Source organism: Leopardus geoffroyi, chromosome E3 (genome assembly GCF_018350155.1).
Source record: "Leopardus geoffroyi isolate Oge1 chromosome E3, O.geoffroyi_Oge1_pat1.0, whole genome shotgun sequence".
Classification (NCBI taxonomy): Eukaryota; Metazoa; Chordata; class Mammalia; order Carnivora; family Felidae; genus Leopardus; species Leopardus geoffroyi.
Window position 1 is genome coordinate 39,553,675 of NC_059340.1, and position 27,800 is coordinate 39,581,474.

The 27,800-nt window shown below is 55.4% G+C and overlaps 2 protein-coding genes across 2 annotated transcripts; one reads left to right on the plus strand and one right to left on the minus strand.

The window, feature by feature from the left end:
* The first annotated feature begins 373 nt into the window (after positions 1–373).
* SRRM2 (serine/arginine repetitive matrix 2) lies at positions 374–18,638 on the plus strand. The gene is given in 16 exon segments (XM_045461384.1): positions 374–592; positions 3,894–4,165; positions 5,045–5,152; positions 5,333–5,497; positions 5,670–5,747; positions 6,197–6,259; positions 6,357–6,389; positions 6,576–6,626; positions 6,815–6,907; positions 7,563–7,758; positions 8,858–14,927; positions 14,930–15,545; positions 16,279–16,566; positions 17,654–17,767; positions 17,886–17,996; positions 18,081–18,638. Coding segments are annotated over 15 exon segments (8,238 nt in total). The 5' UTR covers positions 374–592; positions 3,894–3,923; the 3' UTR covers positions 18,091–18,638.
* ELOB (elongin B) lies at positions 18,639–27,730 on the minus strand. Its single transcript, XM_045460733.1, has 5 exons — positions 27,709–27,730; positions 23,252–23,631; positions 22,969–23,103; positions 21,852–21,957; positions 18,639–19,301 (listed from the first exon to the last, which is right to left on the minus strand). Exons 1-5 carry the CDS (start codon positions 27,728–27,730, stop codon positions 19,189–19,191), a joined length of 756 nt encoding a protein of 251 aa, XP_045316689.1. The 3' UTR covers positions 18,639–19,188.
* Between the last annotated feature and the right edge of the window lie 70 nt (positions 27,731–27,800).

Here is a 27,800-nt window from a genome sequence, read left to right on the forward strand (position 1 = left end):
CCGAAGCCACATACGGGTTCCGCGGCACGCACGAACTGCAACTCCCAGAATGCTCTGGTTAGAAAGTGGGAGGGCGAGGAGCGCGCTAGCGTCCCTCGATGTGGCGCTAGGCCCCCATGCCCCGCCTCCCTCCCGGCGGAAATACTCCGAATACGTGGCCCCCTCTGGTCCTCTCACCCGCCCTTCCTCGCACTGGCCGAAGGGATTCGTAGTTCCCTGGCAGCTGCGTTGAACCTCCCTTGGGCCTTAAGAAACTACACTTCCCGAAGTGGCCTCGGCGCCTGCGCAAAGCGCCGCGGGACGTACTACGGTTCCCGGCGGGCCCTGCGACGCGCGCGGGTGCGTGCTGACGCGCTTCGTCGGTCGTGCTGACGTGCAGCGCGGCCCAGGCGGGGTGCGAGTGGCGCAGTCGGAGCCCGCTGCGGCCCCTGAGGAAGCGACGAGGCGTCTGTGTTGGCTGAGGCAGGCGGACCGGCGAGGCGAGGCGGCAGCTCCTGGCCCCGAGGGACTCGGGAGCGTGAGCAGCGGCAGCACCTCTCCCCCTCGGAGGCGGCGGGCGGAGGCGGCGGCGGCGGCGGCGGCGGGTGAGAGGGTGAGGGAGCGCGCGAGCCGGGTGGGGGAGGGGCGGCGGCCCCGGCGCGAGGCCAAAGCGCGCGGAGAACGGTCCAGGCCGCCGCGCGCACGCGCGCTCGCCGCCCCTAGCTCACGCGGACGCCCTCGCTCGCCCGCCTCCCCTCCCCCTTCCCTTCGGTTCCCGTCGCGCGCGGGCTTTTACCTGCCTTCCCCTCCCCCATGGCAACGGCCCGCGCCGCCGAGGGCTCTCGGGCTCGCGCGCGCTCGCGACGAGGAGGGGGGAGCGCGCGCCTCGGCTTCTCGCCACCCCCACGCGTGCGGCCGAGGAGGGCCTCCCGCGGCTGCCCCTTTCGACATTTTCTCGGCGGGGAGGCGGCGGCGGCGGCGGCCGTGGCCGTGGCGCGTTCCTGGGGCCCTCCCCCCGAGCTTCTCAGGCCTTCGGCTTCTCCGTCCCTCCCGGGGGCCTGCGGGCCGGCGCGGAGCCTCCCAGACTCCCGGGCGCCGCGCGGCCCCCTCCCCCACCCCTCAAGGCCGAAAATAGGCCTTGGCCGCCCAGCCGGCGCAGGGGAGGCCTGGAACCGGGTGCCCTGGAGACGTAGGTAGTTCGCGCCCGTTGCTGGCGGCCTTGAAGCGGTAGGGAGACGCAAGCTCTTCGGCTTGTCTTGTTTTGTTTTAACGTAAAGATGACGTGCTCGGCCCAGGTTTGCGAGGGAGTGTAGGTGCCTCCCCCCGGCCCCCCACTCCTTCATTGTCTTCTCCAAAGTTAAAGCTTCGCGAGGCCGGTGGAGCGCTGCCTGGGGAAGGAAACGCCGGGCTCCGCTCCAGGCTTTCTCTGGCCCCCGTCTCTTCTGAGCCTTCGTGTCCACTCCCGCTGGCCTAAGATGTCGTCTGGCCCCGGAATTCAAAACGAGCGTTTCGTTGTCTTTGCTCTTACGTTGTCTTTGCTCTTAGTTTCGGTCTTTTCTTGAACCAGTACGTAAAATTGTTCTGGGTTCGGTAGCGTTGGCCCAGCTCCCGAATCAGCTCATCACTGAGCTTGCTGGGCTGGCTCGTGTCCGTTTTTCCTGCACGCCCACCGCCTCTCTTCTGGTGCGTTTCGTTTCTTGAGTGTTTTCCGTCTTGAATTGAGGATTGTCTTGTCTCTCTTTGTCTGGCGTCGTGATAAATTTCCCAGTAAAAGGAAAAATGTTTTTGTCTTGCAGTCGGTTTTTGCTTTGTGATTTTTATCTCGGATAACTTTTGTGGTCTCACAGTCTGTGGACGCTAGTTGAGAATGTTTATTTTACGAAGTTAGCTGTTTTCGGGTGACTTCTGTGCGTGTTGATGTTCCCCCTTCGCTTTTTCCTTTTAGTGTTCTGAGCACTGCCTCAGATGCCGTGGGCTGCTTGGGGGGAGGGGGGAGGGGGAGGACTTGTTTTTTTAAAGTTCTCCAATTAGTTGTGACTTAATGTCCTTTCTTTAGCAGCTGCTGGTTTGCCCTCTTAAGGGAGTGGGAGGACTTTTGTGTGAGGTGGTATGGAAGTGTGGGTGAATGGTGAAGCTGAAGAATTAATTGCAGGCTGGAAGCATTCTGTAAGGAAGGCAGAAACTAGGGTGGGGTTTAGAGAGGCAAAGAAGGATCTAGGTTTAGAGTGGGGAGGATTGGTATTTGAGAAAATGAAAGTGAGTGTTGGAAGGTAAAGAAACTCATTTCTTGTGCTGTAACGAAAATTTTCATTTTTTTGTGCATTTCTACTTGCTTTTCCTAGATTGAGCTTCATTTGTCACTCCTGTACCTTAGTGTGGTTTTCTGATTTTTCAGTCCTCTGGAGTCTGCTCCTGGGGTCGGGCAGGGACCCAACCTTTATAGTTGGGGGGTAGAGGTACAAGCAGTTCTGGATTTGGGCATTTTCCTTCCATTCTCAATCTCCCCATACTTAAAATTTTGTTTTACTATATCGTTCAGGTACTCATATGCTGTTTCTTCTGGAATTTTAAAAACGTAGGCTTCGTTTGTATCCGTGTTTATCTACCTTTGCTTATTTTTCACTAATCTCTTCACTTGTTCCTTGGGGTTTTTGAGGGGGGTAGTTTTCCCTCACATGTTTGTGCTCTGTGAAGCTGTCGCGGACGAGATGAGATGGAAGAAGAAATAACATATATGTAGTAGGAGAAAAGAATAAGAAATGTGTAGTTAAGAAATCTAACCAGAAAAATCGAGGGGGTTGAGGGCTTTTCAGAGCCATGCTGGGGTTGGGAGAGGTCGAGAGGATAGAACCTTGGTGTAGGAGGCACGAAGAGAACATGGGAGAGATAAGGCAGGTCTGGAAGAGAAACACTAGGAAGCGAGATAACAGGGAATTGGTAGGGAAAGTTGACAGTTTTGCCTTAGTGAAGGGCTATGAAGGGGGGGTGTTCTGAGTAAGTTTAGGGCAAGGAGTGTGGAAGAGGGCAATGGGAACAGTTGGAGCAGAGGAGGTTTGATCAGAGCATTGAGCTGCAAACAGGTGATGTTTAAGGGGAGCTAATGAGACCTGGGTGAGCTGCCGAATACGTGAGAAATCCTATTGGGAAGGAAATTAAAGGAGCAAGATATCAGGCAAGGTAGTTGATAGCTTATAAATATTTGAAATCAGGGAAATGGCCTCTCCTCGGGGAGGTAAAGTACAAGAAGATTATGTAGCCAAGGTTCTTGTGTTTCTGATATGCATGCCGGCTTTTATTCTTGAGTGTGAGGCTGCATGGGACTCTTGGTTTATGTCAGAAACCAACCAGTCCACGTGTTAAGATATGTAGGGGTTGTTTAGTCTGTTTTGCGTTTGTGACGTGGTAGTCTGAAATTCTTAGGTCAGTTCTGGAAAGAATCTTTGGATTTGGACTGTCAGCCCGTAGGTACCACAGATTTGTGGTAGTGGTGGTCGTGCCCTGTTTGGGGGCCTCAGTCAGTCAGTTGCCAGATGTCGGAAAGTAGATTAGTAGGTGGAGACATTGGTGCTTATGGGAGCCAAATGAGAATAAAGAGTGTGGAAAAATTCGAGAGAAATAGGTTTCTTATTTTCTTAGGGTGGAACAAGAACATCTAGGTGCAAACAGAAATGGAAGTGGCTCTTGGCCTTTGAGGGAAAAGGCTGTAAGAGCTGGGGTAGGATTGAGTGGAAAGAAAGTATGGGAAGGGGAAGGGAAGGAAGGGTTTTTGTTAGAAGACCAGGAGGATTATGCAGATAAAGGAGTTTAGTGTGGAGCTTCCTGTTGAAATAGGGGTGAAGAACAGGGATTTGGGTGGTGGCAAGTGGTTAGTTTGGGGTCAGGGCCCTGACCCGTGTTTCCCCGCTCCCCCCCAGGAGCGGTGGTGCCCCCCCGGGCACGGGGCCATGTACAACGGGATCGGGCTGCCGACGCCCCGGGGCAGCGGCACCAACGGCTACGTCCAGCGCAACCTGTCCCTGGTGCGAGGCCGCCGGGGTGAGCGGCCTGACTACAAGGGAGAGGAGGAACTGCGGCGCCTGGAGGCTGCCCTGGTGAAGCGGCCTAATCCTGACATCCTGGACCACGAGCGCAAGCGGCGCGTGGAGCTGCGATGCCTCGAGCTGGAGGAGATGATGGAAGAGCAGGGGTGAGGGGAGGGCTGGGGGAGAGCCAAGCACTGAGTGAGTGCAGAGCTGGGGGAATTAGGTGGGATGTAGGGAGTTGAGGGCTTGTTGAAGAGGCCTGGAGAGGAGTTGCAGGAGGGGAGGAGGTAAAGGAGCTAGCAGATTGAGAGGAGTTAAGGGACAGCTCAAGGTGGGAGATGAGGAAAGCCTGTACCAAGAGAAAGCCTGAGGGAATTTGAAGTATTAGGATGAAGACACTTGGGGAAAGAGGGAAGCCATTGAAAAACAAAAAGGTGCTTTAAGGGGACAGGTGGGAAAGCAGGTACCAGGCAAGAAAAGAGCTGGAGTAGAAGCTGACAGGTGTTGTCATTGGTAGAGAAGAGGAAGGTAAATGGATTTAAGGATCGAGGCCTTGGAAGGTAGTGAAGGCAAGAACACAGGAATTGAAATACTAATCTGGATAAGAGGGGATCATGGGTTGGGTAGGGAAGTGAAATTTTGGAAAAGGAGTACAGTGAGAAAACCTTTTAGAGCAGTGGTTTTCAAACTTCAGCAGTGGCACCCTTTTTATACAATGCACTTTACTTTGGAATCTCAGGAAATACCTGTTGTTGAAGTCGAGGAGGAGCACCTGGAACTTTGCCTGCTTAGCTTTCCTCTTTTAGCCCCTGGAGTTTAGCCTGTTTAAAATCCACTGTTCTAGAGGCTATAGTAAATGGAGGGAAGAAAGAACAGTGAAAGATCAGAAAGATTTAAGAGAAGGGCCCTTAGGGTGACAGTGAGTGAAAAGTTTTATGTGTGCATGGAAAGGGAAGGGATCCTCCTGGGAATAAGGAAACTTTAACTTGGGACTGGGTTAAGTGCCTAGTCGGGCTTTAACCTTGAAGGGATTTGTTCTTCAGGTACGAGGAACAACAAATTCAGGAAAAAGTGGCTACCTTTCGACTCATGTTGCTGGAGAAGGATGTGAACCCTGGGGGAAAGGAAGAGACCCCAGGGCAGAGGCCAGCGTGAGTGCTTTCACTGTCTCTTATTTTCTCTGGACTGCACTGCTTCTGCTGTTGTCTCTTCTTCAACTTCCTCCCTGCTCTTTCTCCCAACTTCTTCCCAGTCTCATTTGGCTGCCTCCAGTGGTGTGAGCAACCCTGATCTTTTCTCTTTCCTTCTAACCATTGCCTTTTTCCCCCCAGGGTAACTGAGACTCACCAGTTGGCAGAACTGAATGAGAAAAAGAATGAGCGACTCCGTGCTGCCTTTGGTATCAGTGATTCCTATGTAGATGGCAGCTCTTTTGATCCTCAGCGTCGTGCTCGAGAAGCTAAACAACCAGCTCCAGAGCCTCCCAAACCTTACAGGTACTCAAGGTCAAGAAAGCATGTCAGCTGCTTTTCTTCTAAGCGCTCTGCTCTATTTAGGGATGAGGGGGACTGTTCCTTCCCAAAGTGTTGAGATTTTGTTGTTTTGAAGTTGAAATGTCTGAGAAAGTTCATCTTCGCACTCATCCTGCTTCTTTTCATCTTCCTCCAGCCTTGTCCGGGAGTCCAGCAGTTCTCGCTCACCAACCCCAAAGCAAAAGAAGAAGAAAAAGAAGAAAGATAGAGGACGGTAAGTTAGTTGGGATGTCACTTTAATAAGCAGAGGACCGGTCTTGTTGTCATCCTCCCCCCTCCCCCCCCTTCTGGAAATAGAGAATTCTTTTGGGAAGCAGGAGAGAGTTGCGAGATACATCAGGGAAGAGGGAGTTACCATTCAGATTTCAGTCACGGGAAGGAATGTATTAAGTTTATTCATTGGGAAGGGTTTGATTCTGCAGCTTTGCCAACTAAGAACTAAGCAACATCTTGAATTACTGGGCTTTTCGTTTTGAGGTTTGTTGCTTTATGGAAGAGGTATTTCTGCTTCCTGGAGAGTAATAAGTCCTGGGCTTGGGTCTGAGACATTGGTGATGTGCGTGTTTGTTGATTTAGAAGCCTTTTTTGGGGGTGGATTGTAAGTGGGGGGGGGGTCAGAGAAGGAACCCAGTAGAATGACTTTGTTTCTGAACCCATCTCTAGCAGGTCAGAGAGCAGCTCTCCTCGACGAGAGAGGAAGAAGAGTTCTAAGAAGAAGAAGCACAGGTATGAGGTGGGAGTACATGAAATGACTGGAGAGGTTTGAGGAGTCCAGGCATAGGTATTGGTTTATGCGTTGTTTTCCCCCCCTCCCCTCCAACAGGTCAGAATCTGAATCCAAAAAACGGAAGCATAGGTAAGAGCTCCTCGGGACATTGGGGACATAGTGACATGGAACCGTGAGCCCGTCTGGCCTTGCCTGTTCTGTAGGGGTTTCTTAGAGTAAAGCTCAGTTCCTTGATCTTCTGTCAATAGTTCTGTCATTTTTTTATTTGATTTTGGATTTTTTTTTAAGATGATTATTTTGAATTTCCATTGTCAGGTCTCCCACTCCAAAGAGCAAACGTAAATCTAAGGACAAGAAGCGGAAACGGTGAGTAAGTTTGTGTGAATTGGAGGGTAATTTGCTTATTAGGCAGTAGGTTAGGTGAAGTCTACCTGGCGGGGTAAAGGGGAGAATCAGTTGTGTCCTTGACTGATGGTGGAAGGTTGAGGGACCGACGAGGAAAATCCAGTGTAAGCGTGATAGCACCCTGAGCTGTGGTGGTGGCCTTCCTTCAGGTCTCGTAGTACAACACCAGCCCCCAAGAGCCGCCGGGCCCACCGTTCAACGTCTGCTGACTCTGCTTCCTCTTCTGATACTTCCCGCAGTCGGTAAGGGGTGGTCCAGGAGGAAGGGAGGGAGAGGGACTTGTGGGTTAATCAATTTAATATTTATTGAGCGCCCACGGTGTGCTAGGCGCTGCACAGACCATTCGGAAGACACGGTCCCTGCCCTCTAGGAGCTGACAGGCTAAAGCAACAGGATGGACAGACATATACATTTCCCCTTCTCTTTTTTTTTTTGTTTTTGTTTTTGTTTTTGTTTTTATTTTGTTATTTTTTGTTTTGTTCTGATGTATATGGACTGCCAGAATAGGGGGGGTGGTGGTTTGTTCGTGGTGTCTGGGGGAGGAAGGAATCCTTACCCTGGCTTCCTTAATCGGGGAAGGCTTCCTGAAGGAGGTGGGCTCAGAGGTGAGTTGTGAATGAAGTGGGTAGGGAATGGGCAGGGTGGAGGGTTTGGGGAGGTTGGGGGAGGTGGATAAAGGGGTAGAGGGAGAACGCTTTTGGGGACTGTTGGGAAGAAAAGGACCAAAGTGAAGTGGACTTGAATTTCCATGAGTGACTTGAGTCTTGTGTGTAAGAGAAGGCTTCTTGAAAGAGGGTTTGTATAGTCAGGAAAGGTGGATGGGAGCTGGGAGGGGGTTCCCTCTTCTCCCCTGAGCTGATTGCTTTCCTCTCCCCTGCCCTCAATTACCTTCCTCAGGTCTCGAAGTGCGGCAGCAAAGACCCATACAATTACCTTGACTGGGCGAAGTCCTTCCCCTGTTTCAGGGCGTCGAGGGGAGGGAGATGCACCTTCTAAGGAACAAGGTACCACCCACACAGGGCAGCCTAGCAGCCCAGAGCCCTCTACAAAGCAGCCTAGCAGTCCTCGTGAGGACAAAGACAAAGACAAGGAGGTAGGTTACGTCTTGATTTAATGCGTGTTTTTGGGTTGGAGAGTTAGGATGGGTGTTGGAAGTGAAGGAGGGTAGTAAACTGGTTTAAAGAAGTGAATTCAGTTCTTTTCGTAATGCGGTTTTCATTTTATTCAGGTCTTTTTTGCATGTGCAAATTCTGTAGAGTTAACATTTTCAAACTTCGCCGGTTATTTGTAGGTTTTACGTCACTATCCCGTTTATGCTTTTACATCAATTTGAGAAAAGTATTTTTAAATCATTTTTAGCGTTTTGAGATTTGTCTGTAGAGTTTATTTTTGTTAAATGCTGCTTGTAGCTAACTAAAAGTTGTCAACCCACTGGATTGCTGCCTGCAATTTGAAAACACTACTCTGGAATGGTCTTTTCAGTACTTGTCATTTTATGGTTGCTATTCTGATCGAAGCCCTAATCGTGATGTTTTATTGCTTTAGCTTATTACAGTGTAATTGTTCTTCGTTAAACGCTTAGCTTTTTAGTCCCGTTTTCTGTGTCCTCCAGAGTTATTTTTCTAAAGTACAAGTTGGATTACCTCAGAAACTTAATTTCTGTTTTAATTTCATTTATTTGTCTTATATTTAAAGCTTTTCAAACTTGGTTTCGTTTTCTTTTTCTGTACTTATGTGTAGTTCTACTTACATAAATCATATTCTCAAATCTTTGCCTTTGCACCATAATCTTAGTGTTTTTCAAGGGTGAAGTCAGATGCCTCACGCTTCGGGAAACTGCTTTGTTTTTCCGTTTAGTAAAAGTGTGCACTTTTTTTCTGTTGCCGTGGTATTTTGTTAGGGTTATCGTAAAACGGAGTGTGTTGTTTGTGTTGTGTTTTTTTCTAGGTTATGAGACTTAAAGTGATAAGATAGCCTGTTCATGTTGTCCCAATTGTCTTTTTATGTGATCTTTTGTTAATGACTACCTGTGGTGAGGTAAAGGACCAGTTGGTGTTGTAATGGGGTGTGTAGAGGAAAAATTTCATTGGCAAGGACGTTAGGCTCTTATGGGTGATAGGAAGTTTTGGTGTTTAGGTTGATGGGAAGTTTTGGTGCTTATGTTCCTATCCGTGCTTTTTTTCCACTCTTAGAAATCTGCAATTCGACCTAGCCCCTCTCCGGAAAGGAGCAGCGCAGGCCCAGAACCACCTGCTCCCACTCCGCTCCTTGCTGAGCAACATGGCGGCTCCCCACAACCCCTTGCAACAACCACCTTAAGTCAGGAGCCAGTGAACCCCCCATCTGAGGCTTCCCCAACCCGGGGCCGTTCACCACCTAAGTCTCCTGAGAAACCTCCCCAGTCGTCTTCAGAGAGCTGCCCACCATCCCCTCAACCTACCAAAGTTTCTCGACATGCCAGCTCTTCCCCTGAAAGTCCTAAACCTGCACCAGCTCCTGGGTCCCGCCGAGAGATTTCTTCTTCTCCCGCATCCAAGAGTCGCTCACATGGCCGAGCAAAGCGGGATAAGTCACATTCTCATACCCCTTCTCGAAGAGTGGGGAGGTCCCGTAGCCCTACCACCACTAAGAGGGGGCGATCTCGGTCTCGAACCCCTACCAAAAGAGGTCATTCTAGGTCCCGGTCCCCTCAGTGGCGTAGGTCCCGGTCTGCACAGAGGTGGGGACGGTCCAGAAGCCCCCAGCGACGTGGTCGCTCTAGGTCTCCTCAGCGACCAGGCTGGTCTAGAAGCAGAAATACCCAGAGAAGAGGCAGGTCTAGATCAGCAAGGCGAGGCAGGTCTCATTCTAGATCCCCAGCCGCTAGGGGCAGATCTCGTTCTAGAACGCCAGCCCGCCGGGCTAGATCTCGCTCTAGAACACCTGCCAGGCGGAGATCACGATCCAGAACACCTGCCAGGCGTAGGTCCCGCTCTAGAACACCAGCCCGGAGAGGCAGGTCTCGCTCTAGGACACCTGCTAGGCGCAGATCTAGGACCCGATCGCCAGTACGACGGAGGTCTCGTAGCAGATCACCAGCCAGGAGAAGTGGCAGGTCACGCTCTAGAACTCCAGCCAGACGTCGGTCACGCTCTAGAACACCAGCCAGGAGAGGGAGGTCTCGGTCTAGGACACCGGCAAGACGAGGACGATCTCGGTCTAGGACACCCGTAAGAAGAGGACGATCTCGGTCTAGGACACCGGCAAGACGAAGATCTCGTAGTAGAAGTCTAGTTAGACGTGGAAGATCTCATTCTAGAACACCACAAAGAAGAGGCAGGTCTGGTTCATCATCAGAGCGGAAGAACAAATCCAGAGCATCACAGAGGAGGAGCAGGTCCAACTCAAGCCCAGAAATGAAAAAATCTCGAGTTTCTTCAAGACGGAGCAGGTCTCTCTCTTCACCGCGGTCCAAAGCAAAATCTCGCTTGTCTTTGAGGCGAAGCCTTTCGGGATCCTCTCCGTGTCCTAAACAAAAGTCTCGGACACCACCAAGGCGGAGTCGCTCTGGATCATCCCAGCCGAAAGCTAAATCTAGAACACCACCAAGGCGAAGTCGTTCTGGTTCTTCTCCTCCTTCTAACCAGAAATCTAAAACACCTTCAAGACAGAGTTGTTCCAGTTCATCTCCTCAACCTAAAGTGAAGTCTGGAACACCACCAAGGCAAGGGTCTGTAACAAGTCCCCAGGCAAATGAACAATCTGCGACACCACAAATACAGAGCCGTTCAGAATCATCACCTGACCCTGAGGTGAAATCTATGACCCCTTCAAGACATAGCTGCTCTGGGTCCTCTCCTCCTAGAGTGAAATCTAGCACCCCTCCAAGAGGGAGCCGCTCTGGATCGTCCTCTCCACAGCCCAAAGTGAAGGCAGTAATGTCGCCAGTCCAAAGTCATTCTGGCTCCTCTTCTCCAAGTCCTAGTAGGGTAACCTCTAAAACACCGCCAAGGCAAAGCAGATCAGAGTCTCCTTGCTCCAAGATGGAATCTAGATTGTTGCAAAGACACAGCCGTTCTAGGTCCTCTTCACCAGATACCAAAGTGAAACCTGGAACACCACCAAGACAAAGTCACTCAGGGTCTACTTCACCATGCCCTAAAGTTAAGCCCCAAACTCCATCAGGGCACAGTCTTTGTGGATCTAAGTCTCCATGTTCCCAAGAGAAGTCTAAAGACTTACCAGCACAAAGTTCTGGATCCTTCTCTCTCTGTCCAGGAGTAAAGTCTACCACACCACCAGGAGAAATGTATTTTGTCTCCTCTTCTGTGCAACAGAAAGGACAATCACAGACTTCACCAGACCCTAGATCTGATACTTCAAGTCCAGACATGAAACGGAGTCACTCTGAGTCTCCGTGTCTGCAGAGCAAATCTCACACACCTCTTAAGGGTGGCCGGTCCAGGTCCTCATCTCCAATCACTGAGCTGACACCCAGATCTCCAACAAGACCAGACAGAAGTGAATTGTCAAGTCCTAGGCTAAAATCTGGAATGTCTCCTGAGCAGAGCAAGTCTCAGTCTGACTCTTTCCCATATCCTGCCATGGACTCTAAATCTCTTTTGGGGCAGAGTAGATTGGAGCCTTCTGAGTCAAAAGAGAAAACAGGCTTACTCCTTCAGGAAGATATTACTGTGTCATCTCCTGGACCAAGAGACAAATCTAGTCCTTTCCCAGTGCAGGATAAATCTGAGTCCTCACCAGTACTCAGAGAGACACCTAAAACCCCATCAAGGGAAAGAGGTGGCGTTGGGTCATCCCCAGATACAAAAGACCAAAGTACGTCAGCTAAGCCAAGCCAAGATGAGGAATTAATGGAGGTCGAGAAATCTGAAGAATCCTCAAACCAGGTCCTCTCTCATTTGTCTCCAGAACTTAAAGAAATGGCTGGAGGTAATTTTGAATCCTCACCTGAAATAGAAGAAAGACCTGTGTCTTTGACTCTTGACCAAAGCCAGTCACAGACTTCTTTGGAAGCAGAAGTCCCTGCAGTGGCCTCAACTTGGAGTGGGCCACATTTTTCTCCAGAGCATAAAGAACTGTCTAATTCCTCCCCGAGGGAGAATAGCTTTGGATCACCTTTAGAATTTAGAAACTCAGGCCCTGTTGCAGAAATGAATGCTGGATTTTCTCCTGAGGTTAAAGAAGATTTGAATGGATCTTTTCCTAATCAGCTGGAGACAGATCCATTTGTAGACATGAAAGAACAATCCACAAGGTCCTCCAGACGCAGCAGTTCTGAGTTATCGCCAGATGCAGTGGAAAAAGCAGGAATGTCTTCAAATCAGAGTGTTTCTTCACCAGTGCTCGATGCTGTACCCAGAACACCATCGAGGGAAAGAAGTAGCTCTGCATCTCCTGAACTGAAAGACGGTTTACCCAGAACCCCCTCAAGGAGAAGCAGGTCTGGGTCTTCTCCAGGACTTAGAGATGGGTCTGGGACTCCCTCGAGGCACAGCTTATCTGGGTCCTCTCCTGGAATGAAAGATATACCTAGAACACCGTCTAGGGGGAGAAGTGAATGTGATTCTTCTCCAGAACCAAAAGCTTTGCCCCAGACTCCTAGGCCAAGGAGTCGTTCTCCATCATCTCCAGAGCTCAACAACAAGTGTCTTACCCCCCAGAGAGAACGAAGTGGGTCAGAGTCGTCAGTTGAACAGAAGACCATGGCTAGGACTCCTCTTGGACAGAGAAGTCGATCTGGGTCTTCTCAAGAACTTGATGGGAAGCCCAGTGCATCCCCTCAAGAAAGAAGTGAATCAGACTCTTCTCCAGATTCCAAAGCTAAGACACGAGTACCACTTAGAGAAAGGAGTCGGTCTGGGTCGTCTCCAGAGGTTGATAGCAAAGCCCGACCTTCTCCTCGCCGTAGTAGGTCTGGCTCATCCCCTGAAGTTAAAGATAAGCTGAGAGTGGCACCCAGGGCACAGAGCGGTTCTGATTCTTCTCCTGAACCCAAGGCTCCTGCCCTTCGAGCTCTTCCCAGACGAAGCAGGTCAGGTTCATCAAGCAAAGGCAGAGGCCCTTCTCCTGACGGAAGCAGCAGTTCAGAGTCCTCTCCAGAACACCCACCCAAGTCCAGAACTGCTAGAAGAAGCTCTAGGTCATCACCAGAGCCCAAGACGAAGTCCCGCACTCCACCTCGCCGTCGCAGCTCTAGATCGTCTCCTGAGCTGACTAGGAAGGCCAGGCTGTCTCGTAGAAGCCGCTCTGCATCGTCCTCACCAGAGACCCGTTCTAGAACCCCCCCAAGACGTCGAAGAAGTCCTTCAGTGTCTTCCCCAGAGCCAGCTGAAAAGTCAAGATCCTCACGCCGGCGGCGCTCAGCTTCATCCCCACGTGCTAAGACAACTTCAAGGAGAGGCCGTTCTCCTTCACCAAAGCCTCGTGGGCTTCAGAGATCCCGTTCCCGCTCAAGGAGAGAGAAAACCAGAACAACTCGACGTCGAGATAGGTCTGGATCTTCTCAGTCAACTTCGCGGAGAAGACAGCGGAGCCGGTCGAGGTCTCGGGTCACTCGTCGGCGGAGGGGAGGCTCTGGTTACCACTCAAGGTCACCTGCCCGGCAGGAGAGTTCCCGAACTTCTTCCCGACGCCGAAGAGGCCGTTCTCGGACACCCCCAGCCAGTCGGAAGCGGTCCCGCTCTCGTACATCACCAGCTCCGTGGAAACGCTCACGGTCTCGGGCCTCTCCAGCCACTCACCGGCGGTCCAGGTCCAGAACACCTTTGGTCAGCCGCCGTAGGTCCAGGTCTCGAACTTCACCAGTCAGTCGGAGACGATCAAGGTCCAGGACATCGGTGACTCGACGAAGATCTCGATCCAGAGCATCGCCAGTGAGTCGAAGGCGATCCAGGTCTAGAACACCACCAGTAACCCGCCGTCGTTCAAGATCCAGAACCCCGACACGCCGGCGCTCCCGTTCTAGAACTCCACCGGTGACTCGAAGAAGGTCCAGATCTAGGACTCCACCAGTGACCAGGAGGCGATCTCGAAGCAGAACTTCCCCTATCGCTCGCAGAAGATCGAGATCCAGAACGTCTCCAGTCACTCGTAGGAGATCTCGATCTCGCACATCTCCAGTAACTCGAAGGAGGTCCCGCTCTCGAACCTCCCCGGTGACACGCCGCCGATCTCGGTCCCGAACACCACCTGCTATTCGGCGTCGCTCTAGATCTCGGACCCCATTGTTGCCACGCAAGCGTTCTCGAAGTCGCTCTCCCCTTGCTATCCGTCGCCGTTCCAGATCCCGTACTCCACGAACAACTCGGGGCAAACGGTCCTTAACAAGATCTCCTCCCGCCATCCGAAGACGTTCTGCATCTGGAAGTAGTTCTGATCGTTCACGTTCTGCTACTCCTCCGGCAACGAGAAATCATTCTGGTTCTCGGACCCCTCCAGTAGCGCTCAATAGTTCCAGAATGAGCTGTTTCAGTCGTCCTAGCATGTCACCAACTCCTCTGGACCGCTGTCGGTCACCTGGAATGCTGGAACCCCTTGGCAGCTCTAGGACACCTATGTCTGTCCTGCAGCAAGCTGGTGGCTCCATGATGGATGGTCCAGGTCCCCGAATTCCTGATCACCCGAGAACATCTGTGCCAGAAAACCACGCACAGTCTAGAATCGCACTTGCCCTGACAGCCATCAGTCTTGGCACTGCTCGGCCACCTCCATCCATGTCTGCTGCTGGCCTTGCTGCAAGAATGTCCCAGGTCCCAGCTCCAGTGCCTCTCATGAGTCTCAGAACGGCCCCAGCTGCCAGTCTTGCCAGCAGGATTCCTGCAGCTTCTGCAGCAGCGATGAATCTGGCCGGTGCCAGGACACCTGCCATACCAACAGCAGTGAACCTGGCTGACTCCAGAACGCCAGCTGCGGCAGCAGCCATGAACTTGGCCAGCCCCAGAACAGCAGTGGCACCTTCTGCTGTGAACCTCGCTGACCCTCGCACCCCTACAGCCCCAGCTGTGAATCTAGCAGGAGCCAGAACCCCGGCTGCCTTGGCAGCTCTGAGTCTCACCGGCTCTGGCACTCCCCCGACTGCTGCAAACTATCCCTCCAGCTCCAGAACAGCCCAGGCTGCAGCCCCTGCAAACCTGGTGGGTCCTAGATCTGCACATGCTACAGCTCCTGTGAATATTGCCAGCTCCAGAACCCCTCCAGCCATGGCACCTGCAAGCCTCACCAGTGCTAGAATGGCTCCAGCCTTGTCTGGTGCAAACCTTACCAGCCCCGGGTGCCCCTCACTGCTTACGAACGTGTTAGTGGTAGAACCTCACCACCACTTCTTGACCGAGCCAGATCCAGAACCCCACCAGGAGGCCCAGGCTCCAGAACCCCACCATCTGCCCTCAGCCAGTCTAGAATGACCTCTGAGCGGGCTCCCTCTCCTGCTTCTAGAATGGTCCAGACTTCCTCCCAGTGTGTTCTTCCTCCAGCTCAGGATCGACCTAGGTCCCCTGTGCCATCTGCTTTTTCTGACCAGTCCCGAGCTTTGCTTGCCCAGACCACCTCTGTAGCAGGGTCTCAGTCCCTCTCCTCTGGGACGGTGGCAAAGACCACGTCCTCTGCTGGTGACCACAACGGCATGCTCTCTGGTCCTGTCCCTGGGGTGTCCCACCCTGAGGGTGGGGAAACACCGGCCTCCACGGGGGCCCAGCAGCCTTCTGCATTGGCCACCCTGCAGCCGGCAAAGGAGCGGCGGAGTTCCTCCTCCTCCTCCTCATCCAGCTCCTCCTCTTCATCCTCGTCATCGTCCTCTTCCTCCTCCTCTTCCTCCGGTTCCAGTTCTAGCGACTCGGAGGGCTCTAGCCTTCCTGCTCAACCTGAGGTAGCGCTGAAGAGGTGAGGGGGCTTGACTTGCAGAACCGTTGGGTGGGGCCGGTTTGGGGGGTGGGTGGGGGTGGGGAGGGAGAAGTTCTGTCCAGAGGCTCTTGGCTCTTTGAAAGAGGTATGGGACCTTGACCCTTAAGCTGGGGTAGAAGAGAATGCTGGGGTGGGGGCACCGGGGGGAGGAATGGGACAGGTAAAAGTCTCCTAAGGTTCATTCTCTAGAGGATAATGATAAGTTTTCCGTCTCTACAGAGGACAGAACTAGAGGAAATGGACTTAATTTTACAGCAGGAGGGATGGCAGTTAGACCTCAAGAGGAACTCCCTGGGCTGGAAGGATCTTCAGAGGTCATCCCATCCTTCTCCCTGCCTCCAGGCAGGACGGCCCCTCCCCCAGCCAACCCGCTCGCAGGGGCCTCCCCAAGCCGCGGCTCTCCCGGGAAGGAGACCGCCCAGCTCGGCTTCCACACCTGAGCCCAGGGGCCTTAGTCCTCCTCCATCAGGGACATTCTAGAGGTTTAGCCTTGATCCCTTGTGCTGCGGGCCCGGCCTGTTGCTTGTGTTAGCAGAGGTCGGGGCGTCTCGGGCCACTGCTCTCCAGAGAATGCGCTCGCCGGCTCTCAGCTCCGAGGGCTCCTGGGGCCTGTCTCCGGCACCCCTCCCCCACTGCCGTTCCTCCAGGCCAAGGAAGGTAGGGTCGGGGCTGGGGCGGCGTGTCTCCTCCTGAGGCTCTGCTTCTCCCACAGGGTCCCCAGCCCCACCCCAGCCCCCAAGGAGGCTGTTCGAGAGGGACGTCCTCCGGAGCCGACCCCGGCCAAGCGGAAGAGGCGCTCCAGTAGCTCCAGTTCCAGCTCCTCCTCCTCCTCTTCCTCCTCCTCCTCCTCTTCCTCCTCCTCTTCTTCTTCCTCCTCCTCCTCCTCCTCTTCCTCCTCCTCTTCCTCCTCTACTTCTTCATCCCCCTCCCCCGCTAAGCCTGGCCCTCAGGCCTTGCCCAAACCTGCAAGCCCCAAGAAGCCACCCCCCGGCGAGCGGAGGTGAGTGCGGCCTTGCCGGAGCCGGAAGGGGCGGGGTGTGACCCTGGGCGTGAGATCCCTGCCGGGAGTCTCTGGTGGACTGTGGTGTCTGGTCGTGTGGGAGGAGTTGGGCTCTCTCCCTGCCACCTGTGCTGTGCCCTGTTCCGGCAAAGGGTCCAAGTGTGGGTGCTCCAGTCCGAATTGTGGAGTCCTAGGTTCCTTCCTCTCCCTTCCCCTGACATGCAGCCTGTTTCCTGCTCCCACGTCCCAGGGATTCTAGATTTTAAATCTCCCCGTTGCTCCCGCCAGGGCTCTGGTCTGGCCACCGTCATCTTCTCCCGACTCTGTCCACAGCCTCTTCCCTGTCTCCCTGCCTCCACGCCATTCTCTTCCACACGTAGCCAGAGGGATCTTTCTAAAACGCACATCTGGTTACTTCCCTCCACTCCACAAATCCTTCCGGGACGCCCTGTGGCCTGCAGGATAAAGCCCCACCTCTGCGGGAATGGCGTGTGAGGCTCTTCACCAACTGGCCTTGCCTGCCCTGTGTTCTCCTCTCCTGCCCGCCCCCACACATGCCCTGTGCTCCAGCCATACCCAGCGCCTTGCAGTCTAAGGAGAACCCCATGCCTTTGGACATGCTGTTCCTTCTGCCTGGAATTCCCTTGTCCGCCTGGTGAACTCCTCGTTCTGCAAGACTCCGCTCAAACAGCACCTTCGAGAAGACTACCCTCCCCCCCCCCCCTTTCCCCGCCCTGTGTCCCTTCCCCCCGGGTCCCCAGACCCACGTATATCGGTCCTTGTGGGGCTGCTTCCCATACACGGGGCCGAGCGGGCCTCCCTTGGCCTCCCTTCACCACCAGACTGAGCCCCTCCAAGGGCAGGGACTGTCTTTCTCTTTGCATCCCCCGCTGCACCCCGTGCCCTGCCCAGTGGGGCACTCGGTGGATGGTGTGCGGGCGGATGGGTGAGTGAGCAGACAAAGGTGGGTCTGAGGCTGGCCCTGTGTGGTATGAGGTCTGGTGGTCAGGACCTGGGGGGTGGTCCTGAGTGCCGGCTGGTGGGTTTGGAAGAGCGTGGTGCTATGGGAACTTCCTCTGCTCCCTAGGTCCCGTAGTCCCCGGAAGCCAATAGATTCCCTCCGAGATTCTCGGTCCCTCAGCTACTCACCTGCGGAGCGCCGCCGCCCTTCGCCTCAGCCCTCGCCACGGGACCAGCAGAGGTAAGGCCTCCCGTCAGCGGCCAGCCTGGTCACCACCACTCTGAGCTGCTTTGAGGCTCGAAGTTGCGAGAGGTTGGTGTTGCCTTGCGCGTGGGCTGACTGTGCTCTGTTGTTGCAGTAGCAGCGAGCGGGGTTCCCGCAGAGGCCAGCGTGGGGACAGCCGCTCCCCTGGCCACAAGCGCAGGAGGGAGACACCCAGCCCCCGCCCCGTGCGGCACCGCTCGTCCAGGTGCGTCCTTGTCAAGCTCTTGTGCCTGGGGACCTCTGGGGCTGGCTGGGGCCTAGGCACTGATCTCTCTCTCCTCTGTTTCAGGTCTCCTTGAATCTCTGTGGGGGGAATCCCACCACACCCCAAGTTCTGGAGCTGCAGGGAGTGCCCCCTTTACCCAGCAGTGGGGAGGGGTCCTTGTCTGCCCCCCCCCCACCCCCGAACCCTGGCAGCCTCCTGGGGGAGGACTCTTCCTCCTTCCTGCCCCCCCCCTTTTTCTTTGTTCCTGTGAAATGTTAATCTCTGTGAGTTTTTCCTGGTTCACGTTTTGGGAGTTTTGGGGTGGGTGGGAATGAGAATGGGAGTTGTGGGAGGGGAGGATACAGTTGGGGACACCCTGGTCTTGAGTTAGAAAGGGCTGGGAGGCGTCAGTGCCCCCCTGTAACCCTAAGTTCTGGGGGGAGTTGGAACTTGGGAACTTGTGTGAGGTGTTCCTGGAAGGAAGGGGCAGGAGTTGAAATTAGTTGGCCCCTACTGTCCCCCAAGTGAGGTTGTGGCCCCTCCCCCAACTTTTCTTCACGTTTCTTAAAGGCATTTTGGTTTTTTAAAATCTGTACAGCAAGAGCAACTTTTTCTGTCAAATAAAAATGAGAAATGCAGGAATTGGGTCTGTAGATTATTTATTAGGGGTGGAGGGTGGAGAGTGAGCAGTCTTTTCACTTTGAATGCCCCCCCACCCCCCAAAAGCCTTAGAGGACTCAGGTAAGGTGGCTGGCTGTAGGCGGTGGGTTCCCTGTGGAACCACACTGGCTCCGGCTGACATTTTGGCCTCTGCCCCTCAGCCCAGAGGCTGCGCCAGAGCCTGAGCGAGCCTGCTTGCTGGAAGTCCTAGAAGGAACCTCTGTCCCCAGGCTGAGCAGAAGGCTGGCCTGGGGCTCTGCGTTCCTCCTGGTTCTCTGCCCCCAGCCGGAGGGGCAGGCTCTAGTGGGTGTGACAGCAGGGACCCAAGGAGCTTGGGGGTCGGTCCCACAGCCACGGCCAGCCTCGCAAGTACACGGGGCTGAGGAGGAGACTTGCAGGGGAGCAGACCCCGTCCCAGGGAAGGTGATGCCTGAGTCAGGAGAGGGTGCGCAGAAAAAGGCAGCAACCAGGCAGACGCCCAAATCTCTTTTATTGGGGGGGGGGGGGCACCGGGGGCGGGCCAGGAGCCCTCTCACTGCACTGCTTGTTCATTGGCGCTGCTTCCTGAGTCCTGTGGCTTCATCACATCGGGCAGCTCGGGCGGGCTGGAGAAGGGCTCGATCCGCAGGGCCTCGAAAGCGTCATCTGGTGGACAGGGGAGTGGTGGGGAGAGCTGGAGGGAGCAGCCACCCGGCTTCTGGGGGACCTCTGAACCAATTCCCACCTCTGCAAAGTGAGTCTCCCTCGTCCTGGCCGGCCTGCCTAACTGCCTGGACTCTGTGATCCTACTGGGATGCCTCCCACCCCTACCAGCAACCTGACCCCCTCGCATCTAGCCCAGCCATCCCTGGGGTCCTCCTCACCCTGTGCCCCTAAGGGTGAGCCTGTGGGCTAGCCTGTGTCCACCTACTTGTTTCCCCTCAATCGGCCCCAACTCACTGTTCCATTCACACCTCCTCTACACCAAGCACTGATCTTTAAGCTTAAGCCAGTCCGTTCTTTCCCTGCCTCAGACCTTCCAACGGCATCCCGTCATACTCTGAATAAAATCTCAAGTCGTCTCGTTTGTCTCTTGTGTTCCCGTATCAAGCTCTTCCTTCCTGTTTTAGGAGCTTCACGTTTGCTGGCTCCTAGCCTGCCATCCAGATCAACCCCAACATCACCTCAGAGAAAACTTCCCCAGCCCTTCTATAAAAACGGTCCCCACAGCCCAATGCCTGTGCGTTGCTTCAGGAGCATTCACCTACCACCAGCCACAAACAGTCCTGTTCCCTTTGACCAGATGCTTTCCCCCAACTAGAGAACAGCGGCTGCAGAAGGGCTCCCGTCTTGTGTCTGCTGTCACCTCAGCGCAGAACAAACAAGTCCCGTTTTGTAACTTCTCTCCTGCACTTTCTTCTAACAGGGACGCTATTCTCTCCACCTGGCTCAGGGTTCTTAACCTGTTAGGCCCCTCGGGAAAGCCGGCCAAGCTCAGCAACAGACACCTTGGGAGAGTGGGTATATGACCATCTCTGGTAGTGGCCAGAGATGCTCAACACCTTGGAGTGCACAGCACCATTCCGAATTCTCCAGCCCCAAACATCAGCAGTGCTGAAGACACCCGGCCCAGCGTAGCAACGAACTTCCCCCCAGCCGTAAGGCTGCAGTGACAACTCTTGCTTTCGTCACCTCTCCCATTTTTTGGAAATAGTCTAGATGATGCTATTCAACACTCCTTTCCCTCACTGAGTAGCCAGTTGGAAAGAATCGTCTTGTCATCACAAGAACTAAAGGAGGACACAACTACGCACCCACAAGTGTACTTCCACAACAAAAGTAGTCCGTGGGAGAAGCAAAGAAGAGCCGCTTCAGTCCATACTGTTTACTCTGTCAAGACAACGATCCCCTGCCTGAGGAGGGGGTGCCACCCAGGGTCTAGGCACCCCCACATTCAATGCCATAAACTAGAGTTGGGGCCGGGGGAACACTCCCTCGGTTGTGATTTTTCCATCAAAAAATAGGTCTATCAACATCTTCCAAGACTGTGTGCAAGCCTACACAAAAATGCCTTTGTTCAGTAAGAGAAGGGCTGCTGCTTCCAGAAGGCAGTCCAGCCTTGGCTTCAGAAGCAGAATGGGAGAGGTCTGGACCAGCCCTGTACCTGCCTCAGCATCGCTGTGAGGGTCAGAGGGAACCCACAGAAAGGCCCCTAAGACTTCCATCTGCTAAGCACTCACAGGCCAAGGCCTGTGGTGCATGGGGGCTCAGGCTGCCTGTGAGACTGGCCTATGGGTCGCACCCCTCGATGGAGACAGGAGCTCCAGTCGGGGGGGGCGTGAAGCAGCCACCCAAGGACGTGGCTGCTGAGGCCTGGCACAGGGATCCTTACGAAACTGGCAAGTGGCACACTGCTGGACTCCCTCTGCAGCCCTTGCTAGTTTTCTCACAAGAAGCCAGAAAAATAATTACTTAACAAAGTTTACCCAGCCATCCACACAGCCCCAGGTACACAGTCGTGAAAACATACCACGTAGAACTTTCGTTCATGTTTCCAGAGACAAAGAAGAAAAGTCAAACCTCTCTTGGGGCAAGGAGGTATACTGGAGGGGAGTGAGCCACTCCCTCAGGTTCCTAAACATCAGGCAGGGGGGCATGTGGTCGATCACACAGCACAGTCTCTGAGGCAGGCAGGGGCTAGACACGAACTCTGGATCTGGCAGTCCCAGCAAGCGACCTAACCTCCCTGGGCTCAGTTACTCAACCTGAAAGTGGGCACCAGTGTGGCATGCACAGAGATGCTGGGGGTCTAAGTGATGTCCTACAAAGGTCCGGGCAGTCAGCAGCTGAATCTTGACAGCCGGCAAGCCCCAGTGTCCACGTCTCCAAAGTGAGGAGAGCAGTGCTTGTGAGGAGCGTTTTAAATGGAATGGAGATAAAATGCAGAGCAGACGGCCCAATACTTAGTAAAACCTCTGTAAACATGACTAGGGATAGACATTAGAATCCCCCGCGAAGTAGACTTCAATTTCTACAAGCGTCTCATTTTCTTTTTTTTTTTTTTCCTTTGTGGAGAAACACACACACTATCACAAGATACCACCTACACTTTGTGGACTGGGGAGGAACACAATGCCCTGGAGGCGGGGAGGAGCCAAGAGCAGGCTCCCCAGCGACCCCTTCGTCTGTTCCACCCTGCCTGACAGCCCCACTCACCTGCCCGGAAGGCCAGCCCCACGGTGGCTGGGGCCTGCGGCCGTGCCGTCTGACTGGTGAAGCCACACTCTCCCAGTGTCTTGCCATCATCCAGAAGTTGGTCATCCTGGGGAGAGAGGTGGGCAAGGTGTTACAAGAAGCCCCAGGACGGGCAAGTCCCAGAGACTTCCCTGGATGTCAGGATTCAGGGAAGACAGACCAAATACGGGCCAGGACCACCCAAGTGTGTCAAACACAGTTTCCAGGGCTACGCCCAAGACTTTCCAAATCCGAACCTCCCAGAGTTAGGGCTCTGGAATCTTTTTTTTTTTTTTTTCACCCCAAACTGCAGGAAAATCTAATTTCAAGCGTCAGTGACGCAGTCTGTCCACAGTCTGCCTGATTTGAATCCCAGCTCTGCCACCTGGGACAAAGCGTTTCATCTTTTTGATGTGAAGTTTAGCTGTAAGATGGGAAATACTGAAATTCCCACCTCGTAGGGCAGCCAGGAGGTTTCACCGAGCGAAAGACACACAGAAAGCACGGAACACAGTATGTGAAGAAGCACAGGCAGCAGGGAGAAAAGTCTGGAATGAAAGGCCAGCTTCCTCCTTTCCAGCCAGAATCGCATCAACGCACTTAGGTGGGAGACCCCATGCTGCGGGACACCCGAATCAGGGACCAATACAACGCATTCCCCCAACGAGAACCCCAAGCCACCGGAGCTGAATAATTCTGCAGTTGGTTTCTAAAGCGGGTGGGGAGGAGGGGCTTTTAGAGCATCCACAGAAAGCTGGGAAGTAATACAGTGGTTGCGCGAGGACTTTACTCATCGTGACACCCTCCAACTGTCTGTAATAAGGAGAGGAGGTGAAGGGGTGCGATTCTGATGGGCCTGCGGAGGATTAAGGGCAACGGAGTTCAAATCCGACCTTGGGCTAAGTGGCCGCCTCCCCAGCCTCAGTTTCCTGGACGCACAGCCGGGCTGTCAGGAGCCCGCGCGCCCCCCGAGGCCGCCCTGCGCCCCCGAGGCCGCCTCGCCTCCACGCGGAGGAGTTCCGGCCACTGTTGACAACAACTACGCTGCCGCCACGCAGCGCCAACCCGGCCCCCGCCCAAAGCCCGCCCGCGGCCGCACCTTGTACAGCCGCTGCTCGTCGGGCGGCCGCTTGAGGATGCCCTCGACGATGCGCTTCAGCTCGAACACGGTGCTCGACTCCTTGGCGTCCGTGAAGATGGTGGTCTTGTGGCGCCTGATCATGAGGAACACGTCCTGGGGGGCGCAGGGCCGGCGTGAACGCAGAGCCCAGTCCTCCCCACCCCCCGCCCCATGCGGCCCGCCGCCCCCGCTGCCCCCGGCCCGGCGCCCCCGTCGCCCCCGCCGGCCCCGGCCCGGCGCCCCTCCCCCCGCGCCCGCTCACCATCGCGGCGGCTGCCTGTCCCCCCTCGACGCGCCGGCGCGGCCGCGCTCCGCCCCGTTCCCGGCACCCCGCGCGCCCGCCCCAGCGTGCCTCGCGCCCAGCCGCCCCGCCCAGTGGCCGCCATTTTAAGTGATGCGCCGGCGGCTCGGTCAGACCGCGCGTCCGGCCGCCATCTCGGCGCCGTGGCGTGGAGAGTGGGGCAGAGAGCTGAAGCGGCAGGTAGTGGCGCCATCTTGGGAGTGGCAAGGCCGAGGCGCCCCTGTCGCAGTCAGGGAGCAGTCTGGGCGCAGGCTCAGCCCTCTTTGGGGGACGTCGGGGAATGACTTGGCGAGCGTAGCGTATCCCCCCATCCCAGGAATAGTCAGTGAATGTTGTGCATCCTGGTCATCGGGGCGGCAGGACTTTTGCGTCTCAGCGCGACCTGCCGTCCATCCTGAGGGGGTGATAATTCTGGACCTTCCGGCTACCTCCATGGGTGGGCTGTCCCCATTTTCCCCGCCCAGCCTGGGCCGGGCTTTTGTGGCCTGGAAGGACCCCAGGAAGCTGCTCCCTGGGTTAGGGAGGGGCCCGGCCAACTTCCGGGGAAAAGCAAGGCACGGTGCAAGATGGTTCGCCCCAGGGACGGAGGAAAGAGGAGACCCCCGACCCAGGGACCTAGGTCCACTTGGGCTCTGGGAGGGCCTGTAGGCTCGATTTCCCTGGCCGGCTGCCCCTCTACGGGGCTGCCCTACCGACGCCTACACCTTACTTCCCCGGGTGTTGGGACACTGTCCTGCCTTGCCCCAGATTGCAGTTACACTAGAGAAAAAATGAGGCTTTTTTCTCTTGTGTAACCAGCCCCTTGGAGGGAGAGCGCCTCAACTGGGTCCCTGAGGACGTGTCAGGCTCAGGGCGCCCCGTGAGCAGGTGGAAGGCCTCGGATGCCCAACAGCTGTGCAGTTGCGGGGCTGCAATTTGAGAATTCTCGAGAGGGGGCAGAATCTGAAGGTGCTGCTGCCTTGGCCCTGAATCAAGCTGGTGACTGACCACTGTTAACCTTAGGAAATAAAAAATGAGTTATTTCACCAGCAAAACTGGGCTTATCCGGGGACACCAGACAGTTACAATCCACAACAAGCAAGCTTCAGCAAGGCTATAGGCAAGCGCGGAGACCAAGGAGACTGTCATCAAGGAGCAACTGGGCGGTCGTAAGCAAAGTTCATTGGCATACAGTGGGAGGTCTAAGTATACTGGCTTTTCATTGGCTGGGCTCCGAGAGCCTCTCATTGGCGGAGCCGTTGCCAAGGGAGGAGGAAACCTTCCCCGTCGGGTTGGTGAAGAGCACCCACCTGCGAGGTCCCAGCTTGGGCTGCGATGCTGAGAACTCCCTCTGCTGGCCTCCCGACTAAACGAGGTTTCCGTTTACTAATTTTTCACACGCAGGCGCTGGCCTCAGGCCACGAGGGATTCAAATCCTTGCTCTCGGCGCTGACTGCAGCTTTGGGTGATAAAACTCGCGAAAGTCTAATGTCCTCTTCTTTAAGATGCGAGGAATGGCTGTTTGTCAAGTGTGTACATTTTCATCAAGAGTTGGTACTCAACAGAGAGGTTTCTAACACTGTGGACATAATTATTGTCATTTTTGAGTTCTAGCCCCTGGCTCTCTGGAGCCGCCTCAGGTCCTTTCCCCTCCTGTGACTCTTCCCTCTCTGAGCCTAGGCAGCCCCTGCTCCCTGCCAACTCCCCATCCCCTGGCTGACCTTGACTTCATCACCTGAGTCAGGAGGCTGTGGACAAGTAACTGACGGGGCGGGTCCTCGGCTCAGGTCAGAGATTTCCATCTTAACCTCAGCATCTTTGTGCACAGATTTGGAGGCTTTAGATCCTGTACTGCTGAAGAGGGAGAGCATGGGGCAGGGAAGGGATGTGGACAGACCATGGGAGGCCAGTCACGCTCTCAGAGGCATCCAGCAGACCTCCCGGAATGTGCCAGTTAAAGATGGAGTCCAAAGGGGCGCCTGGGTGGCTCAGGCGGTAAGCGTCCAACTTTGGCTCAGGTCATGATCTTGTGGTTTGTGGGTTCGAGCCTCACGTCGGGCTCGGTGCTGACAGCTCTGAGTCTGGAGCCTGCTTGGGATTCTTTGTCTCTCTCTCTCAAAAATAAATAAATGTTTAAAAAAAAAAAAAAAAAAAAGAGCCCAGGGTGCGGGGAAAGGAGGGGCCTCCTCTCCACCTAGGATGTTGTGACCCGGCTGCACCTGGGCATATTGTCCTGACTCTCGGCCCTGTTGCCACGTACACACCTGCGTTGTTGGCTTTGCCCCTGCTGGTGTCACAGCTCAGGATGCCTACCGGGAGTCCCCCTGAGTGGGCCCACACTCCCTCCCTCCGAGGCTCACGCCTGTCTCCACCCACCCTCGGGCAGACCACCTGGGTCAAATATCAGCTCGTTAACTGTGAGCTCCGGCACAGCGCTGAGCCTCCACCCGTTGTCCCATCCGCGAAGGGGACGGACACACAGCTGGATTCCATAAGGCATTGGGGAGCATTAATGAGCCAACGCACACGGCACAGTGCAAGGGTTTGGGTAATGACTGGTGTCCGATTCCGGCGGTCTCTGCTGTCAGAGGTCACCCGGCCTAGGGGAGGTGGCGAGTAGGGCAGGGGCCTTGTCCGCCATGAGCCCTTCCCCTCTGGGTGTCTCTGTGAACCCCACGGTGCTGCAGACCTGGTGGGTCGGTCGTAGGGGGTGGACTGTAGGCCTTGCAAGGATGTCTCCTGCCGTGGGAGTGGGCTCAGGAGGGGCTTGAGGGGGAGTGGGGGCCGACCTCCAGCCCCCGCTCTGCGGCCTCACTGGGGCCATGACGGACAGCACCAGAACCTCAAGATGGTGGGTGAGCTGGCCGGCCCACTGCTCCTGGTTCTCTGCACGGGAAGGCTGTCTGGGACCTTTCGGCCCCCTCACCTCAACCACCCAACGTTCATGACAGGGACCCTTCTCTGGCCTCCAGACTAAGCTGGCGGGGTCTCGACCTAGTGGGCCTTCCCCTCCTTTTTGTGTTAAACATTGATTAATAATTGTCATCACCGGTAGTTCTGCAGCGTGCCTCCCATTTGTAGAGTGCTTCACGACTACTGTCCTGGCCACAAGGGAAGACGCACAACTGGGTGTGGGGCCTGAGTCAGTTGCCCAGCTGCAACCTAGCTTCACCGCTTACCGGCTACAGGCCTCGCGCTGCTTAACCTCTCTGGGCCTGTCTCCCCACGCGTGAACTTGAAAACGAGGGCACCTCCCGGGTGTCCCTAGAGCGAGCGAGAGCGCGCTCGTGCAAAGCACAGCATGCAGGCTCAGTGGGCAGAAGGGCGGGGGCCTCAGCCGTCCTCTTAGCCCTCCCAGCAGCCCCGACATGGTGGGTGGTAGCAATTCAGAGGACAGAGGGGAAACCGAGGCCAAGTCGGAACTCTTGGGGGGAGGCTGGGCCGTCTGCTTGCAGCATCCCCAACTAGAGTCGGCGGACAGCCAGGAAGCGCCTGCCTTAGACAGGAACGCAGCGTCCCCCATGCTTGAGACTTCCCAGGACCACCCTTGCCACCCCGGGTGCTCCCCTCCGGGCTGCACAGCCTCCCAGCCTGTCACCTGGTAGGTCAGGCAGCTGTGGCTGATGCAGGGCCAGGTTACCCCCATGCCCCCACTGACCTTGCAGACAGACGGGATGCTCCAGCACGGGGCCCGGTGCCCCTGAGTCGGCTGGGCCAAGACCTGCCGCCTGCCCAGCCTCATGGAGCTGGTGCGGCCGGAAGGGACCGGAAGGGGCCGGAGCCCGTGCTAGGGGGCAGCACGTGGAGAGGCAATTGTGACCCCGCCCCTGCCGTTCCAGCTGCCTCCACGATCAGACCACCTGGGTTGGAATCCCACTCTGCTATCTACCAGCCACGTGCCTTTGGGCCTTAGCTTTCTCATCTGGCAAATGGGTGTCAGGTGAGGATCCCATGAGACGGTGCAGCAAAGCTCTCCGCATGGCATCTCGTAAGGGCTTGATGAGGAGTAGCTGGTCTCTTCTCATTCCCTGACCTTCCCTTCCACGCCCAGATCCTGTTTCTCTGGCTTCCGACTCCCATGTGTAGCTCCCAGTTCATGCTTCAGAAACACAGGGCTCTCTGAATGCGGACCCTTTACTCAAGTCCCAGCAAGTCCCAGGCTGAAGCAGACTGGCTCCCGGCCCCTGGCTTGTTCCCACCTCAGTGTCTTGGGAGGCGTCCTGGGGAAGGCCCCTTAGCTGGCTCCAGACTGAGGGAGCCACCGAGGATGGCGGGCATCACCCAGCAGCGGTCACCAGGGTCCCCTTGCTGACATGTCCACAGACAAGCCCCATTCTGGACGCCCTGCTCCCCGATAACCACCCTCCAAGGGCAGTGAAGCTCTACCCCAGGTGGATGGCCTGCCCCGCGTGGCTCAGGCCTGCCCCACCACGCTGCACCTTTGATGATGGCCTCCCCCATCCCGTTCCTCCACTGGCCCTCGTAGCTCCAACGATTAGGCTTTGGGGTTTGCAGGGTTTGTTCCATTTCT